Here is a 19,631-nt window from a genome sequence, read left to right as displayed (position 1 = left end):
GCGGTAATAACACACATGCCTGTCGTTTCAGCCTAAAGGCAGCACGTGTCCTCCTCCTCTGGTTAATACAGCAGCATGCCAGATGCCTCTGGCCGGCCTTCCGTCAGCGGGGGGATTCCTCGGAATCCAGCATCTCTGTGCAGCATTCTTACATTTCTGCATATTTCCATCGGGGCGGTCACGAGACAGAGACACGCGACAGCCGCAGCCACAGACGGAGTTGTTTCCTGTCGCCCTCGCTGATGTGAGGGGTGTGAGAAACATGGTCTCCCAGCTCAGAGTTATGGCCGGAGAGGCGAGTGATTGCACAGAACCGAATACCCCCCCCGCCCCCACCAATACCCCCCCATCCCACGACCACAATGGCCCCAACTCCAGCAGACACTTCACTCAATAGAGCAGAGGGACGGACAAAGCACCGATTCAGTATCTGTTAACACAAGAGGCTCTGTCTTCAACAAATACTGAGCTATGAATGGAGATAAAGACGTGTGGGCCGTCTGAACAATTATCAAAATTTCTGATCCAAATGGATGACAACGGGCCAAGACATGATAACGGTGACTTAAATTCTACATTCAGACGCTCATGCAAGCTGATTAGAGGAGGATCTGTGAAAACTGAACAGATGGCATAAATCCTTCCCTCTGTTCATCAGACGAAGGCCTGTCATGGGTGGATGTTCAATGAATTTAGGGGCACGCCCCCCTGCGAGGCCACAGATGTTGGACAAGAGGATGCGTTAATCAGCATGAAACCAGCTAGTGTCTTCTGCTGTCAGTCCCCCCGAGGACGGAGCTGGACACCGCTGGAGACAGGACAGCTCACCACAAAGCATTCAGCGGCTACATTTACTATATCTCCACTTCAACGCTGGGTACACACCTACAAACCTCCACAAGGCCGTAAAGCGAGAGCGGCAAACGCTCTCCTCTGGCAGCCAAAACAAATCCCTTCCTGCAGAAAACGAGACTGCCAGTGTGAAGCGCGCTGAGAAATGTTTCAGTCGCTGGAAGCGGTGGGGTGCTCGTCTGATTTGTGACGTGATCGGCCGAAAAACCGAAGGGTAAATACAGAACAGCGAGGCCCGAAGGGATGCATGAATAACAGGCCGGTGGCGTGAGCCGTAAGTCACGGCATCGAGCGATCCGAGTTGGTGGAAACGCACGTAGGGCGCGCACACCCGGTCTCTCTGGGAGGTCTTTCAACGGCAGCCAACTTCAGAAAGTGGGAAGTTATGGAAATGGAGCAGGATTCTTGAGCGCACAGAGGGGTTTGATGCCAAACTGGATTTATAGGGAGAGCAGATAAGTGTTTGTTTGTGTGAAACTGAACAAAACAGAGTAAAACAGCAGCAGGCTGAAAGAAGAAGGATGCTCTTAAGACTTCTCATCAAAATCTCATTTTCTCTGAGGATTTTCAGGAAGTGGAAAGAATTTATCTCTGAGCTGCGGATCCTGCTGGGTGAATGTGAGGACAAACACTTTTCTGCTTGTGTACTAAGTTGATTTTTGTGTGCATTTATCCAGCTTTATTAAAATCGACTTCTCAAACTATGCTTTGCTGAGTTATTCTTGGACTTTTTTCAGGTTCTCAAAGCATCGGTTCTATATTTTGTTGGCACTACCATCACTCAGACCACAACGATGATTCTGTTCAAATTAAATCATCATAGATGAGTTCCCTGAAGCTGGAGGCGGCCATGTTTCTTGTTTGTTATTGTCATGTGAAGGCTCTAAATGGTGAAATGAGATTCTCCCGACTAACCCATTTCCCAATTGGGCAGTAAAAATAAGCTAATCAACTTATTATGACCCTTCTTTTTTGTAATATGACCCAAAAAAAAGGACATGTAATCTTTGATGCAGTTATGTGATGAACTAATTCTTGACTGGTAGGAATTCTAGGTCAGGGAGGTCAAACATATGGTTCTCAGCCCAAAACTGGGTCACCAGAGGTTCCCCATCTGCCCGACGAGAAAAACTAGAAGTGAAAAAATGACAACGAAGGGCATTTGTTTCATGATATTTTTGATATTGCACTGTTTTTGCACCAGGATTCATGATTAAAAGTTGCATAATGTTGAATTTTACTCAGTTTTGTGTATATTTTTCAACTTTGTCATTTTCTAAAAGCCAATTTTCATACATTCAGGGCAGAGTTAAGGAGCTGTGGTAATGTACAGGTTATTATGAAGCCTTGTGTTGCCATTGAAGATGCCCATTTACTCTAGTACATCAATAAAAGAACATTCACTTTGCTCCTTTTTGTCATGTGAATACATACACTCGAGTGTCATCAATCTGAATATCTAATTCTTCTTCACAACGTCAGGAAACCTTTCATGTGAAACGGTAAGTATTTATTTAGATGCTTTCATTCCAGCACACATGTTCACAATATGAATAAAAGACTGGCCATAAAGTCTGACATTTGCTGCAAAGAAGAAACTCCGACTTCCCAGTCTGACCTTTGACCCGGACCACCCCTCATTTGCCTCCTCATGCGAGTCACAAAGGGCAACGCAGCGGCCAGCTGGTTGTTTGTGGTCGAACAAAGAAGACGCTCAAAAGACCTGCTCGCAGGGACGCGCATGCACCCGAACGCAAACACAGAATCACACCTCAGGAACTCCGTTCAGCCCAGCCTGCTATGATTCACGCTGACATTCACCTCATTTGATGTAGAGTAGAGATCCTCCCAAAAAACAAAACCCACCGAGTTCTCATCAGCGGCCTTGTGGCAGGATTGATATGAAGCCAAAAAAAGACTCAACTTTTTTAAAGTTTTACTGGCTGTGGTTTAAAGCATCTCACTCCTCCCACGTTCGCTTTGAATCCACAAGGTTACGAAGAGTCGGGCCCCTCGTTATGCTTGAAGTTATCAAATTCTTGACCCAGTTGCCGTTGATTCGATCATCGCTGCCCGACATTTCTGACTTCATGCCATCCGGCGTTTGCTTGAGCGCGACATTATGGAAGCTGGCGGGCAGGTATGTGCGGCGGGTTGCGATGCGGCCTGTTGCACCGTCGCCGTGGCGACGCAAACAAACACAATAATGAGTCGAAGCGTCGCGCTTCAGCAGGTAATCATTGCCGGGGAGCTGACCTTTGACCCCTGCCGGCCCCGAGGCGACATATGGCCACATCTACCTGCTGTCGGCGGACTCACCGGGCTCCAACCGACTGTCAACACAGAGCGGGAGAAGCCAAGATGGGCTCCTCATCCGTCCACATTTTTCTTCATTGTTGTGTGTCTGGCTTCCTCAGCAGCTAAGTGGAAAAATATTTCACGAAAAAAATAATCAGGAAATTCCCTCAGCAAGAGTCAGAAATGTTCGCACATGACCGGTTTCCTCGCAGACAATCGCATTGTTTTCGGAGGCATGTGTGTTTGGAGGTGTTTGGCTTCACAGAGGGATTCGTGTGATTTTTCTACAGTGCTCATTCCCAAAATTCAGTTCGCTGATAATTCTCCCCCCTCAGCAGTTTTCCTCCGTCTCTGATCCCGCACTCCTTCCCACCTCCTCGGCCCAGCTGCCAATTAAAATACATTTTTTCCATTTCTCTCCTGAGTCAGACATACCAAATGGATTTCTCTGCTTCTTCCTCCGACCCGCTGGCACGTCTTCTCCCATCATGCTTTTTTTCATTCATGCCACTTGACTGGTTTCAACTGATCACCTCAGAATTAAGAGATTTTTTTTTTTTAAATGCCTTATTTGCGCGTCGATGTCGTCAAGCTCCAACTGACACAACAGTGATTTGTTTTAGGAACTGACCCACACAGATAAGCTTTTGATGGATAGCCACATATGTGCATGCTAGTTAGTACTTTTCATTTTTCCCAAGATGGTTATCAAAAAAAAAAGAAGAAGAAGAAGAAGAAGAAACCCCTCCGGCTTTATCTGAATAATGCGAGTGTTGTTTGGTTGAAAGTATGTACAGTGAAGGAAGCTGAGAAAGGCTTTACAGGCCTGCTGTTGGATTATTGAGACGGGGATGTGGCTGTGAGGAGGAGGGGGTGAGAAAACAAAGAGAGAAGCAACAGCTGAGAAGTCCCTTTCAGTTTCTGGTTAAGCCTTCCTGCATCTGTTAATACCCACACCGCTGCCTTCTGTGGCTGCTGTCATTTCTGCGTTTAGTGCTCATCTACGCCCGTGCTTCATGGTGTTTATACTGGGTTTTTTTTTTTTTTTTTTTTCCTTTCGCATGTGGAGTGAGCTCAACAACATCTGCTTTTCTTTGACACTTTTTACATGATGGTCTGTGGGAGTCAGACATGTGGTCAGTTGACCTGAGCTGGCCTGAAAGATCTGGAAAAGTGAAAAAAAGCAATGATTAAATGAAGATAAATATATCTAGATACCAAATAAGTAATGAGAGTCACAGTGTTTCAGTAATACTAAATGGTAAAAGCTTTGGTAGTTGTACTCCAGGCGACACTGTTGTACAAACTGACCCCCAAGATGCAACGAAAACTTTACATTTTCACTGAAAAACATTGTTGTGTAAATGAGACTTTAAACTCTCACTAACAATTAAATCTAAGCCATTTAAAGTTAACTTCAAATTACCTGAAGAAAACCCAAATATGCACAGAAAGAACATGCAAAGGTGAAGATTAGCCCACATTAATCTTTTGGTGGAGGGTTTTTAGATTGATGTTCCTGTGTTGTCCATTAAAAGTGCTTTGAATGTGAACATCTTAAGAACAAACTGCATGCAAAACGTTGGAGTTTCTAACTGAGATTGCATGTGTGTGAAAGTAGTTTGGTTTGCGACTTTCATCTGGTGTGAATACAGGTGCAGCTTTTTTTTCTTCTTCTTCTTTTTTTCCATTTAAACAAGTCGGCCTGTGCACGGAAATCAGCTGTTCACCGCAATCCCTGCCTGACATGCAAACGGTGTTTACCAGACGTCTGCACGGCGATGCTGGCGAATTCTGGGTCTGTCGGGTCACACTGCCGGAGCGCGAGGCAGGATGTGGCAGAAGCGTCGCCTCATCTGCTGCTACCTGAGAATAGCTTTCATCTTCTCTGGTTCATCCCTCTCTTCCTGTGCTGCTGCTGCAGCCCACGCAGTGCAAAGAAGAAGAAGAAGAAGAAAACAGCGTGCAGCATGCATTAAAAAAGTACAGAAGTTGATATTTCAGTGGGAAAGAGATGCAATTGACACAAGTGTGTGTGTTTGTGTGTATTGTCTTTCACAAAAAGTCCATCCACTGCCAGCTTCCCTGCATTGTTCCCTGCAGTAAACAGATGATGTGACTTCTCACCGGTTCTGAAGGATTCTCGGTGAGGAAACACAAAGCCTGGCGTTGTCTGCAACGTTGGCCTCAGATTACAAACAAGGCAATTAGCGCTCAAGCCAATTCCGATGTCTTATTTTTATCCCTCCTCCAGTGTGTTTCTCACTTACCGAAAGGATTAGGGGCTTATCTTTTAACGCCACTCAAGCGTCAACCCATCACGTCATCCCTGAGGTGAACTCCGTCGCCTGACACTCAGAAAACTGCTGATTCTCCACCGACCAAAGCCAGAGAGATCGATAATTCAGAGAGAGGAGGTTAATACGTGGGTGGTGCGTTGAGAGTCTGACTCAACCGGAGTTCGGGGTTGTTCAGTTTTATGGCGAGCGGGACCTTTGCCACTCCATTCAAGCCCATTTACGTCGGGGTCGCCACAAAGCAAGCACGGATCACGACCCAGACTCGCCGCCGTTATGCTCGCTGCTCAAATGATTTGCAGACTTAATAAAAACGCGACATCGTGCATTAAATCAGGGCCGCCGCTAGCCTGCGCTAGCCCGGCGAGCGGCTGAACACACGAACCCTCTCGCTCCAGCAAAATGAGTGTTTTCCACAGCAGGAGGCATGCATGCGCTCTGTCCGAGCATGAGTCGTTTGTTAATTACAAATTGCACAACAAGAAATGTGCTAAAAGCCTCGCAGGAGCGCCGGGCGTAGACAGGGAACACCTATAGACCAAGCTGAGATTACCCAGTAGCCCCTCTGGGCCGCAAACCCATCATTACACGGAATCTTCCCTCCGCATAAACAATAGTTTACAACTAAGAACCGTAAACAGAGAATTTAGAGAGCCAGCAATCAGCCTTTGCAGCATATGAATTCAGCGTTCGGCAGTTCTGCAGATTTAGCCTCGTAGAGCCTGCTAACAAGGCAGATTTCCGAAGAAAGGCGGATTCTCTCTCACGAAATGTTGCCAGTCGGAAAGATGCTATCAGCCGCAGACCAGACGGGTTTTCTTTCATTCAGAAATAGAATCAAACAAGGGAAGCAAGAAATGGAAGTAGCCTAAAAAAAGCTTCTTTTTTTTCCAATGAAGGCTGACTTTTAACCTACAGAACCTTATCGAACAAGGATAAGATCCCCAGGGAGATAACAGCACATTTCCTCACGTCTCCAGAAAAGCCATAAACCAGAACGTGGGGTGGAAAGAGGTCGCTGTGGAAGTTCAGACAAAAAGGGGAAAACTCGATATTGTTGCTCTGGCCGCCGAGCGGCCCCGTAAAAGGAGCAGTGGTTTAACAGCAGAGTCAAAGGAGGAAAACTTACATAATGAGAAACCTCTTTATAGGTGCAGGGGCAACAAAACCAGGCGGGGAGAAAGGACAGCCTTGAAAAGGTGGACAAAAGAGTGTCTGTCCCTCCAGCGGTTTAACTTCAGGGAGTCACAAGAGAGCTTTAACAGGCAGACTTTCACTCTGATCTTTTAATGGTCGCACCGGATTGTGTCCGATCATCTACGCTCGTCCTTAATCTCCCGTGGCGCTTTGCAGGAATGGCGACTTTCTCGGCGGATCCTTCCTGCGCCCATCACTGATCTGACTGTGCATTCATATATTCCTAAAGGGAGAGACTGACAGCTATAAATAAATGCTGGTATTGCTCCACTAATAGATTTATAAATACACAGCTGTGTGCAAGCACTTCAGTTCAACTGTGTCAATGAATTGAATCAAGTGCTGCCAAAAATAAAGTAGGTCAAACTTTGAAACAATCACAAATTCGATTCTTCCTTTTGCATCAATCAGATGCATGTCGCCGACTCTTCGTCCTAGTTTAGATCTGACTCCTTGTGTAAAACAAGGGCCTGTGTTTTCTGACCCGGCCCCCGGCGAGAGCGACCTCTTCCTGTGGCTCGGAAAGTCTTGGCGTTCCTCGGGTCACGGCTGAACTTCTCGTATTTATGTTAGCTAAACTTCAGGCTGGCAGACTAATTCGCCGGTATGTGTTTTCATGAGGTCTCCGGGGCCGGGGGGAGAGCTACCGCGCTAACGCGGTTCCTCTGAACTCTGACCCCGGCTTTAATGGGGAGGCTGGCAGGAGGAGGAGGAGGAGGAGGGTCAAGGCTCCGGAGCGGGCTCGCTTTAAGGTAACAGTCTGAGGAGGAATAACAGGTTATGTAACCTCGCCGAAGGACACTAATGAGGAATTCCTGCTCTCAATGGCTCTCTTTTACATCAGTTGCTGTTTGGAGCAATAAAATTAGCTTCAGTGCTGTAAGAAGGAACAAATCCTGACATATGACCGAGCGCCGGCAGCGAGCTCATCCACGGGGTGAAAACAGCACAGAGGGACCTGTGATCTCGTCTCTTTTCTATTCCTGGACTCGTTTTCCTCCTTTGAAGCAGCTCATACTCTGATATTAGTCATCTGACTGGAAACATGAGCAGTACAGTCTTCACCAGGGGCGTCCAGCTTGTTTTAGTTCAGGGACAAACGGACAGTTGGATCCTCATCAAACCAGAAAGTGATAACAAATAAATTATGACAAATAAAAGAATTTCCTTTGGTCTTATTGCAAATAAGAATGAAAAAAAAAGTGGAAATGTTTCTTTAATAGGCTCCTTGAAATAAAATACTACTACTGCAACTACTACAGTTTTAGTCACTATATGTAGCCCTAAATGTAAATGAAAGCCATCCATCACTGCTCTTAGCCTCCGGCTGTAACGTGTGACATTTGTTTTGAAGGAAACTTTCCCCTGAACATTCAGTCAAATAGAGTCAGGAACCCAAACTCTAACTTCGCTTTCAGATATTGTCTGGACTTGACACACAATCGGGGAAGTTTCACACCTGTGTGAGTTTGTTCTGTTCATTTTCTGAAGGTCAGTCCGGGTCACGGAGGGTCACTTTTCTCTCAGAGTTTACCTTCAGCTCCTGGAGCTGGAAGCTCAGTCCCTCCACCGTCACCGTTCCCTGTGAGTTACATAAGAGAAGAACTATCAGAACATGTGTTGTCCTCACGGTGCTCGGTGCCGCAGCAGCAGGCCGCTCCACACATACTGATGAGTCGTCTAATGGCATGCTTCGGATTCCTCCTTAATGACACTCAAGTTCAACGGGCAGACGCACAGCTCTCCCACAGATAATCTGTGAAGAACTCTTTCACGCCCCCGGGACAGTTTCACGTTCAGGACTGAGCCCTGTGTGGGAAAAAAAAAAACCAAACAGAAGTATCACCTGCAGGAGAGCCAAACCCATCCAGCAGCAGGAAGCACATTCCAATAATAACAGCCAAACATGCCGGTCGTGTTTAGGATTGTATGAGCTTGTGGGAAATATGATCAGTATTGTTCTGCTGTGATGTTTGCTGCTTTGAATTTTAAGATTACTGAAGATAAAACGTTAAGGGTTACAGAAGAACACACTGTTCCTATATGTTGCTTATGATTTCAAGAAGATACTTCATACTTTTTACTTTTCTGCCTCTGAAGATTCAGGAAATAAGATTTGTTAGATCCTTGGTTTTACTTGGAATTTGTATGTTTCACTATGAAACAGCAGTCTGTCTGTTTATTAAGCTCTGTGGAGGAAGACACTGAGGAGAAAAGGGGACAGAATGTTAACCGTGGAACATTAAGAAATCAAATTCATTGTCTTTATGAAGAGAAATTTAAAAAAAAAAAAAAAGATGAGAAAATAAGTACACAAACTGAACGTTTAAAAAGTGGATTTGAAGTCAGCAGTTTCAATATTAAAGTTAAAGTTAAAGAAATCAATTCCCTGAATTTAACTCATCTTATTCATATTTGTCTTTCTTGACAATAAATTTCGACTTCACTTAGTAATTCAATAATAAAGAGACATTAAGAAGTACTGTCATCTTGTGACCTGAGGTGGAACTCCATCTATAAACCCTCTTTGGTCCTGTTTATACGTCAACTGTTCTAAAAAGCTTTTGTTTTCTCTTGAGAGAGCTGTAAACAGGACTTCAGAGATAATCTGGGTCTTTAAAAGGGGAAGCAGGAATATCAAGACATGATCAAGCCACACACACAGTTATCATTCCTCCTAAAACTTAATAAAAGCAGGATGGATGTGTTTGTTTACGTTCGGCCCCATCAGGATCCAGTCTCTTGGCCCTCCGCCTCGTGCCAGCTGGCTCACACCTTGCTCGCGCGCTGATTGGCTGCCGGTGCGGGTCGTCGGCTCGGGAGGCGGGCCCAGCCCTCACTTTATTGTCAGGAATGTAAAGTAGCCTTCAGTCACTCAGTTTAACCTCTCCACTGACTGCACCGGGGCTCCTCGCGCTCCATCCTATCGTCTGGATTATCTCATGCAGTTATTATTATTATTCCTCGCGCGAGTTTTTACTTGACCCGAACAGGAAGTCGCTTCTTTTTTTCTTGTTGTTCTTTTACCTTTGGCGGAAGATAAAGTGCTTCATTTCAAGCTCGGTTTCAATGCCAAATTCAGCAGCGGCGATGAGCAAAACCGGGATGGTGACAAAGATCCACACGCGGATACGAGCGGATCCGTTTTCGGCGCATTACGAGCTCGTGGGCAAAGAGCTGGGCAGGTGAGTGCGAGCAAATCGGATAATCATATTAAATGCATTCCCCCCTCCCCACCCTCCCGCACGTGCCGATGGGAAGCGTGTTAATTGAACATTTCCAAATCCCGCATACCAGCTGGTGCTGCAGCGGCGCGCGCTCCGGTAATGCGCTTTTTGGATGAAAGTTTGGGAATAGTTTGGGTCGGTCCTCATGATGAAAACATGAGATCTGAGAGCTAAGAGGCTTTCACGAGCTCGAGGGAACTCCACTACTTGTTGATCAAGATGCAAATCCCGAAGTGTTGACTGAAAAAAACTCACGTTTCATGACCTCAGATTAACTCCAGAATGAGAAAAATTGAACAATAAAGCAGAGAGATAAAGTTCTGTGTGCCTGAGCGGACTGACATTGACAACCTACAGTGTTTTGCTCTTTCTCAACTGGTATGTTCTTGACAGTTATCCTTATTCCAGATAAATGTTGTCATTCAATTTTAATTAATATTTTCTCTCCCTCTCTTCAGTTAATCCCATTTATAGCCACACTGAGGTGCAGATTCCAGCAATATGAAAGCAATTTTTTTTTTAACTTATATCCCACTTTTTTTTTTGTTTCTCCTTCCATTTTCCTGAATTCAATAGAGTTTTGACACTTTCACCATGTCTACACGGCTCCACTGTGTTTTCCTCAGACTGTTTGGTCGCAGCCAGTTAGTCTTGTTTCATACTTCTGGGACTGCAGCCAGCACCTGCAGTGGGGGGGGTGGGGGGGGGGGGGGGGGGGGGGTGTCGGTTGGTTTGTAGCGTCCCGTGAGGTGTACACGCTATCGAAGCATTCAAACACTTCAACTTTCATCCCACCTCCCGCTCTTTCCCATGACTTCTACCAAACAGCTTCTGGAGATCAGGCCTCATAATCGCTTTAGGTGCAGGAATGTATGCATGTGTTGCACGGCGGGGTTCAGCCGAGTCGTCTGTACACTGGGACGTAAAGCACATTGGAACCGGCAGGTGCCGAGGTGTACCTCTTCCCACAGCCCAATCCCACTACAAAGTGTGTTTTTCTAACGCTCTTCGCCGGGCTTTGCAGTGTGTGTTGCTGTTTGCACAAAGATGATGTTGTGGCCAAGTTGTGAACAGAAACAGGAACTGGTGTGTGTGCGTCGGCCCGTCTGTGCAGCAGGCAAATAAGAGCTGCGAGAGCTGTCGTTTCTCATCACGCTTCAGACGTGAGTCAGTGCCCCGCCGGGCGCGACAAAACACAGACTCCACAGGAAACCAATTTCTCAATCAAATTATCGCCATCTCCAGGGGAGCAGGGGAGGAGCCGGCTCTGTGGCTCACTGAAGAGTTTCTGCAGTTTACAACCCTGCGTGGGGTTAATTTACACAATTATTCTGAAAATGGGAATATTACTGAACGGTTTTAGGCTTTGCTCGAGTGTGAAGATGACCGGCTGGAGGACGGCCTCGCGTCCTGACCTCTGACCTGCTGTCAGATCCTGAAAAGGCCTCCTGTCGCGGCAGTTCCTTTTCACTCCGTATCTCGCTCCCGGCCCACTCCTCTGAACTTGGCTAATTAAAGATGAAAAGACTGACAGCTTTTTGCCTTTTCACTCCGAACAATGACTGGTCGGCGTTCTGCGGGACCGAGCGCCCGCGGAGGAGCAGGAACTGGGCCTCACAGCAGTCAAGTGTGTTGCCAAAACACAGCCGGACTGCGGCCAGAGCAGTTGCTGTTTTCGGTCAGCGGCACACTGGGCTTGAAATAACAGCGTGTGGGAAAACCAGCGGCATCATGCTGACCGGACCGCTCCGAATCGGTCCCTCCTTTTTAGATTCTGCCATCTTGTCACATCACTATAGTTGAATTCATGAAAAGATTTAGGTTCATGGTGGCGTTGACTTCCACATGCTGTGTAGGCTCCAATCTGGCTGTAACAGCAGTGACACCCCCCCCCCCCACCCCCCCGCCTGCCTGATGCGCCCTCTGCGGTCAGGTGGGTGGTCTGGGTCTCGAGGCCGCCGTGTTTAGCTGGCCGGTCAGCTTTTGTGTGGCTGTCAATGGAGATGCGGCCTCTGGCTGAGGGTCTGGGCGGAGGCGTCGACACAATTCCATTTGTCCCCCCCCCCCCCTGCTGCCGTCAGCTGTGAAGCGAGGGAAGTGGACAAGGCCTCATTATCGGCCCGGGAGGGTCGGCTGATAATTGTGTCGACATGACACACACAGGCAATTCTGCACACATCGGACATCCTGCCCGCACCCACCGCTGACCTTTATCCCTCCATGAATCCATCAAAGCACACGCACATGACCAACTTATGCAAGTAGATGCTTCTTATTGAAATCCCACGTTTAATCGGTGACAAGAAGTCGGACGTCTTTGTTTCAGTTTGACCTGTAAAGTGGCAGTGTCCTTATCAGGGTCCCTGCCCAGTATTTAGCTGCACTTGCCAAAAGTGTCAGCCTTATCTTCTTTTTGTCAGACCCTCCTAAAGCCTGAAAGGAAAAGGAGAACTCTTAACCCCGAGACTCATGGCGTCAACGGTCAATATTTTGAAATGATGCTCACGGTCTTTATCTCCCGTCTGTTTCCTCGCCTCGCCCCTCGCTATCAGAACTGCAGAATATGGACAGAATCGAAAGTCACTGGCTGCAGATGTGATTTTTCTGCCTTCACTTAATCGCGCTCTCTTTTCTTCCCGTCTCAGGGGAAAGTTTGCCGTGGTGAAGAAGTGCATTGAGAAGGCGACGGGGAAGCAGTACGCTGCCAAGTTCCAGCGAAAGCGGCGGAAGGGCGCGGACTGCCGCATGGACATCTTGAACGAGATCGCCGTGCTGGAGCTGGCCAAGGCCAACCCGTACGTCGTGGCGCTGCACGAGGTCTACGAGACCAGCACCGAAATCATCCTCGTCCTGGAGTGGTAAGACTGACGTCTTAATGATCTGCACTTTCTCGATGCACTTCCTGCTCAGTTACGTGAAAATCGGTCGAGTGTTTCAGAAAAAAAAAACTCCCTCACAGATGCGTGAAATGCTCAGCATTGCACATCACCTCTGCCTTAAAAGGAAATTCTCACAGTCTTGAGGTTAGTCGCTCGCCTCGGCGCAGCTGCAGCATCTCGCCTTCTTGTCCGGAAGCGTCCCTTTAAATGCCCCTGTGGTAAAACTGCTTACTCACTGCGTGAAACGCTGACAGTCTTGACAATATTTAGCTCTGAATTAGTCATTTGGACGCCGCTGTGAGAACTGACTGCCGCCTGAGTTAGCACTCTGCCCGTTTGTTGTTGTTGGGTGTTCAACAATACAAACGTGTTGTGAACTGTGTAGTGGACGCTTCCGGCCAAACCTCAGTCCCCTGACCTCGTTCCAGCGCTGGTCGCTGATCCGCTGGGAGGCCTTCCTCCGTCCAGTCGTCCCCGTCCCAGACAAGGAATTCCTCTGGAGCATAAAAGCCCCTCTGTGGGGAGGGAGGGCTGCATTTGACCTCTGACGGACGTGTGAAAGGGGAAGTGGCGCCGCAGTTCACCTCCGCATGCCTGCAGAGAAAACACAGCAGGGGGTCAGCTGGCAATGGGCCGCAGCTCCTGCACAGCTGCGCCCGGAGGAGTTATCCTGTAACCGAGCAGCGTGCACGTGGCTTTAGAAGTCAGTTATTATCTATTATCTGTCTTAAAAAAAAAGCTGCAGAGAAGTTTGCATTGACAGTCGAAGCCTCTGACCTCAGTGTCAGTTTTGAGAAATTGCAAACCATTTTCCATTTCCTGTGGGCTTCGGTGTCGGCGGCGGAGCGCGGTCCCACAACTGGAGCGCCGTCGCACGGGTATGAAAGGCCCGCGTGCATGCGCGCACGTCTCGTAGCCACAACCACATCCTCGCTCAAGTCTGAGAAACGCAAGCAGCTGAACTGAAATCATCTCTGAACGTGCTGCTTCAGTAACGCCGAGCGTTTCCGGCTTTGAAAAACGGTCACTTTGGAGAAGTCTCACTTTATTTTCAGGAGCTTTAGTTTTCCCCCTGATGTTTGAACCGTTTCAGCCGAGCCTCTTTGTAATTCCTGCGCAGTCTCGAACCAGCGCTGTCCTGAACACCCAGGCTTGAACAGCGGAGACTAATTGGCTGCTTGTTGACGTCGGTGAGCAGCTGATTTGGGTTCGAGCCAGGAGAAGCTTTGACCAAACAGCTTCTCTAAAGTGATTACAAACTGAGGAGCAGGACTTGTTTCATCATCTTTGCTTTAAGTCTTGCAGTTAGTTTGAGGTTTATTTGACTTTGGTCTTAAAGTGGCTGTTTACACTCGGTGTGTTCTCTCGCGTTCTGGCTGCAAGTCGGTTTGTGTTTGTGGTTCAGCGCAGAGGAGGAAGTCCACCTCCACACTAAAGTACCGAGTACATTAACTTTCTTGGAAAGAGCGAGAGCACAACGAGAATATTTAGACTTCAGGGGAAGTAACAAATCATCTTTGGCTTGAATACAAGTGTGCGCGCGCGCGCGTGCGCTCTGCTGAATTAAATAAAACAAGCCTTTATCGGGAGTTAAAATCTCCCCGGGCGCTCGACTGACAGCTTAATGAAGCTTTGAAACACTTCGAGCTGAGAGCCGTTAATTGCTCAGACAGGTGGAGTGAAAAAGCTCACGGTTCAAATTCAGGTTACAGAAAGAAAATCAAGCTCATTCCTCAAATCCCTGACATGCAGTCAGGATGTTTTCTTTCAGATTGTGTCAACCTGCGCTCATACATTTTAAGATTTTTCTCATAGGAGTGGGAAACGCCACAGAACGCCAGGCTTGCTTGCTCTTATTATCCTGAATGCAAAGTTTCGCATATTTGAGCTGAACCATGTTTGCAGCCGGCAGGGTGGGCGGCGAGTATTTATTGGCGAAATTAAAGGATGAACAAGAGATCATCACGACTATTGTAGAATTGTGTCAAAATCCCTAAAAAAGATTTTTCTATTTTCACAGCTGTGGGCCGTAAGGAGCAGGGGCGACTGGGGGGTTTGGAGGCCGCTGGTTATGTAAAAATTTGTGCCCAAGGCCTGGTCACAAAGTCTTTTTAGTTTTTTTTCCTAAAGATTTAAAGTATGTGTGCCTCCTAAATCCCCTACACATGGTTATAGTGTTTTTTTTGGGGAGGTGTTTGAACTGTCAGCTCCAGGCATTGATCTGACTGATGGAGCAGTGTAAATCCACCATGTCTCCACTTCAGTTAATATCGTTACACAAGCGCTGCGAGACCGGGCTTGATTCTGACGGATGAAAAAAAACTCATGAAGTGAATACTAATCCCACTTCAAGTCTTTCCTGAGTTGCTAATACGATAAAAGCTACCCTGTCTGAAAGACGGGCTGCATGTACTTGCTAGCGTGGCGCTACTTCTCACCGGCTTTTTTCCAGCTACTTAATAATTTACTATTGGATTATCAGTATCTTAACTGGAATATTACAAGTTGGTCAGCTTCTGTTACTTTTGCCTATTTGACCTGGCAGAATTGCAGTTTTATCAGACTGTAAAAGACGTTATCTGGGCTGATAGAACTGCTCTTATCGGCGGTACACGTAGCGGCAGACTACCAGAAATGCATGGTGAACTCCAGCGCAGTGTGTCACTGTGGGTGAACTTCGTTCCCAATTCAAATGGGGGGAAAAAAGGACACAAACCGTTATGTAATATTGGCGCGAGTGGAAATCACTGGGTTTGTTTGAACATTTGTATCGGTGGGGTGGGCTGGAATTCGCCATTGTCATCCTGTGTGATTTAGACTGAGCGGAAGGGTGTGTTTGTGAGTTTGAAAGCCTGATTTATTATGACAAGGCGAAATGCAATAATCCAAAAAAACCCAGACACCAAACCCCACAGGGTGGCTGTCAAATGCACGGCTTTGTGTGTGCTTCTTGTTTCTTTTCTCAGTTTTTCCTTCCTGTGCTTTCTTTCCAGCGCTGCCGGTGGTGAAATCTTCGATCAGTGCGTCGCCGACAATGACGAGGCCTTCACAGAGAAGGACGTTATGCGGCTGGCGAGGCAGATCCTGAGCGGCGTGGCCTTCTTGCACCGAAACAATGTCGTGCATCTGGATCTGAAAGTGAGTGCGCTGAAAGATTATCCCACAATATAGGGCGGCGTGTTCCCCGGAGCGTCAGACTGGGGGAGATATTATTTCTCTTATGCAACCGCAGCCCATTCAGCGTGTCGTGACCTTGTTCCCATGAGGAACCGCTCACTAAAGGAACCTCATGTTGGCTTTAATAGGTCTTGAGGTAACAAGGCTGTGAACTTTGAGGACTTTTTTTTTTTTTGTCTTCCCATTCCTTTCACCTGACTGAGCGTCTCGCATGTTCACCAGGTGTCTGGTTTCTCCTCACACAATGCCTCCCGGATAAAGTGGATCATTCACAAAGTGCTTGCTCAGGACTCGCTCTCGTACATTTCTTTATCCTGATGTCACCGACTGAGGAATTTAATTCTTAAACCGTGTTGCTTTGGTGGTATTTCACATACGTTGAAGTATCACTGACTTCTCAAAGCACTGTTGCCATCTCCACTCGCAGTATCCCAATTAGAGACAGTTGTTGTTCTGATTAGAAGCTAAATTCCTTCTTTGTTTCTGTTTATAGCTTGAAACATCGCTTAGTATTAGAGCTGTAAATGGTTCTGAAAGCCCTTTTAGTGTCGGCGTACAGTCACGGTGAAGCCGTCCCAGGACCTGGCAGACGCACTCCGCCTGTTTTGAGTCCCGTCTGATAGGCTTAGTGGATGATCTGACCTGAGAGAGGCTAATAGTACACTCATTGACGAAGTCGAGGCCAAATCCTCTCACCAACACTTCGCACAGATACTTAGTGACTCATTATATAATGTACCTCTGCCTAACCTGTGTGTGTGTTTGTGTTTGTGTTGTCCAGCCCCAGAACATCTTGCTGACCAGCGCCAGGCCGCTCGGCGACATCCGTATCGTGGACTTCGGCCTGTCCAGACGCATGGACAGCATCACGGAAGTGAGGGAGATCCTGGGTACCCCGGAGTATGTGGGTGAGTCCAGCTCCGAGCCGCTAAACAACACTCCGAACTGCCCGCTGTCCGTCACCGCCTCACTGGAACCCTGCCTTTCTGTTGCAGCGCCCGAGATCCTGAACTACGAACCCATCAGCACGGCGACAGACATGTGGTAAGCCTCCCGCTCCAGACTCTATTTCCAGGATTTTTAATAGGATGCCGTGCAAAACTCATTGAGCCGGCTCCACTTCTGCAAAATTCGAGACGGTGACGTCAGATTCCTAATGTGAAATAGACTGAAGTCTAGACCTTTGACCGCAGGAGGAGGCTTTCCTCATACTCGCAGCTAATTAAACCCTCCATCTGCCTTGACGGCTCACGAGCTTCTCTTTGTTCTTTGTCGTATCAGGAGCATCGGGGTCCTCACCTACGTCATGCTGACGGGCGAGTCCCCCTTCCTGGGCGACGACAAGCAAGTGACGTTTCTCAACATCTCCCAAGTCAACGTGGACTACTCGCCGGACACGTTCGACGGCATCTCCTCCCTGGCCGTCGACTTCATCAAGAGCCTGCTCGTCAAAAACCCCAGGTGAGACCGGGCAGATCAGAACTCATCAGAATTTACGATCTTTACAAGAAGCGAGACGCCTCCACGAAGGATGTGAGTCAGGCTGACGCTGGCGCGGAAGCACATCCGCACACGTCGGCAGGAGTGTGTAGTAATGAGATTTGCATCATCTCAGCAGCATCTCAGCAGCATGTCATTTCCTCTTCTTGCGTAGCGGTGACAATAAAATGTCCTCAATCAACAGAAGGGAATTTTCCTGTGACTATCTTTGATCAACACTGATGCAAAGTGGAACTGTAGGAAATAAATCAGGGGATTTCTTTGAAGTTTCAGAACTTTCTTTTATCCAAATTCAGAATAAAAGTCGCACTAGCAAAATGACATCTCCGTTTGTTGAGAGAATAACATTCAGAGCTTTTGATATTTATTGCGGGAGATTAGTGGTCGCGTTGGAAACGGTGGAAGATTCCTCGGTGATTCAGTAATCACTGAGCAATGAAGGGGAAAAATATTGGGAGCAGAAAGTGCCGTTTTTGCGGTTTCCTTGAGATTAATGCGTCCGACTTGTGAGAGGGCGGATTGATTGTATTGGAAGACGCATGGCTTCTGTAAACGCTCTGGGAATTTCCACTCATCCACAGCGTTATTGTGTTTGTGTCTCCAGGAAGAGAGCCACAGCAGAAGAATGCCTCAGCCACCCCTGGCTGAACCCCCACCCCCACCCGCACCCGCACCGCCACGCCAGGTCGGCCTCCTCCCTGGACGAGCCGGAGACCAGCCAGTCGGAGTCGGAGCCGGACAGCCCGGTCCCCTCCCCCGACCTGGACGACCTGATCGGGTCGTACCTGACGTGCCCGGGCCAGGGCGAGCTGAAGGCGGGCCGCGACGCCTTCTCCTTCGGCGAGCCCCCGTTCCCCGCGCGGCCCGAGATCCAGCAGGAGGTCATCTGCTGATGGACCCCGCCCGGAGACTCGGGGCTTGAACTCACCTGAACGCCGGCGAGCGAGCAGCTTCTCCGTCTTTATCCGAGCTGACGCCGAACCTGAAGGCGACTGTACGCCAGGCTGCTTTTACTGCTGTGATGTCTGCGAGCGGCGCCGTCTCTCGGGGAGGTGGGGGAGGGGGGGATTCGGAGGACACCGGGCGACCCGCGCTGTGGTAGAGCGCCCCCCCCCCCCATGCACTCACACACTGGTTTTCTTTTGACCCACATGCAGAGAGGGAAAACTCCACCGAGACAAGCTGAGCTTCCGCTGACTGAGAATTGCCTTCTGCGGCGAGTTTATCGAGGAGAGGAGGAGGTTTTGACACATCGACCTCCAGAAATGAAAGAATGGAGCAAAGCAGAATGCTGAAAACAGCAGTTTAATTATTATTTTTTACATGTTTTATTTATGTCCAGACCACTTTAGCCCCTATTCAGTAATCATAACCACAGAAATCCCTGTTTAGGACGGAAATGGTAGCATTCTTATTTTTAAGGACAATCTTGAGCACTTTTTTTTTTTTTTTGTTTTTTTTATTTTGTTGTTAGACTGTGTGTGTTAGTGAGAAACCAAAGGCTCATGGAGCACAATCAGATGTCACACATTGTACGGTAAAGATCCTTCATCACGGCGTCTTTTTGTCATTAAGTGCCACTTTTGCAACCTCACGTCTTTCATCGTCACATTGCAGACTTTGTTCTCTTTTTGTTTTGTTGCCGTTTGCACAAGTTGCACAGTCTCTTTTTAAGATAACTCCAAGGTTGCCGTTTGATTTCATGCTCTTTAAATATGTAGAAAAACAAAACAAGTCTTAGGAAGGGAGATTCAGAGGGGCTGAAAGAAGCAGGTTTTTTTTTTTGTTTTTATTTTCATTTGTAATGATGATCGTACACGTGGTCAACTGAAGGCTGAGATGTGTATGGATACGAGACGTTTGCCTTCAGAAGCTCGGGAGCAGAGAAATTAAGAGTTTCTCAAAAGTACTGAAATGTATATTGTGACTTAGTATTAAAATGAATCTGTAAAGATAATTCCTGTTTTGTTTTTTTCTATGGAAATGGTAACATCATCATATTGCGTCTCATTTTGTATGTTCTCTTTTATGTTTGCTGTTTTTCTTGCTCTTGAATTCCAGGATGGTTTTGCACTTGTCCCCGTGGACGTTATGTAAAAATGAATAAATGTTGATGGCATGCATTGCAAAATGTAACTCGGAAAAATACATGTGCATTTTTTTTTCCTATCAAACCGATCTGTGTGTGGGGTTTTTATTTGTTT

General features: G+C 47.4%; 2 protein-coding genes across 9 annotated transcripts in view; one reads left to right on the top strand and one right to left on the bottom strand.

Annotated features, from left to right (window-relative positions):
* hsd17b1 (hydroxysteroid (17-beta) dehydrogenase 1) overlaps positions 1-13,849 on the bottom strand; it is a 26,347-nt gene extending 12,498 nt beyond the window's left edge. For 3 of the 8 annotated variants that reach the window (XM_030090051.1, XM_030090057.1, XM_030090058.1), the window contains exons 1-4: positions 13,557-13,849; positions 13,169-13,344; positions 8,314-8,453; positions 8,104-8,226 (exon numbers count right to left, since the gene is read on the bottom strand). The gene's annotated coding sequence lies outside the window, so the exon portion shown is untranslated. Of the gene's footprint in view, positions 1-8,103; positions 8,227-8,313; positions 8,454-13,154; positions 13,398-13,527 lie in introns of those variants that run through there. The other 5 variants (XM_030090056.1, XM_030090059.1, XM_030090052.1 and 2 more) reach the window with 4 other exon arrangements.
* On the top strand, positions 9,510-19,631 carry stk17al (serine/threonine kinase 17a like). The gene is made up of 7 exons (XM_030090050.1): positions 9,510-9,829; positions 12,517-12,729; positions 15,744-15,888; positions 16,709-16,835; positions 16,923-16,971; positions 17,209-17,388; positions 18,032-19,631. Exons 1-7 carry the CDS (start codon positions 9,714-9,716, stop codon positions 18,318-18,320), a joined length of 1,119 nt encoding a protein of 372 aa, XP_029945910.1. The 5' UTR covers positions 9,510-9,713; the 3' UTR covers positions 18,321-19,631.

This window comes from Salarias fasciatus, chromosome 4, assembly GCF_902148845.1.
Source record: "Salarias fasciatus chromosome 4, fSalaFa1.1, whole genome shotgun sequence".
NCBI lineage: Eukaryota > Metazoa > Chordata > Actinopteri > Blenniiformes > Blenniidae > Salarias > Salarias fasciatus.
The sequence above is the reverse complement of the archived record's forward strand: the minus strand, read 5'-3'. Positions and strand labels throughout refer to the sequence as shown.

Bases quoted from the DNA above. Each gene is read 5' to 3' on its own strand.
- stk17al (XM_030090050.1), top strand. From the start codon at position 9,714: ATGCCAAATTCAGCAGCGGCGATGAGCAAAACCGGGATGGTGACAAAG. The intron at 9,830-12,516 runs GTGAGTGCGAGC...TTCCCGTCTCAG, and splicing joins GTGGGCAAAGAGCTGGGCAG to GGGAAAGTTTGCCGTGGTGA. The intron at 16,972-17,208 runs GTAAGCCTCCCG...TTGTCGTATCAG, and splicing joins AGCACGGCGACAGACATGTG to GAGCATCGGGGTCCTCACCT.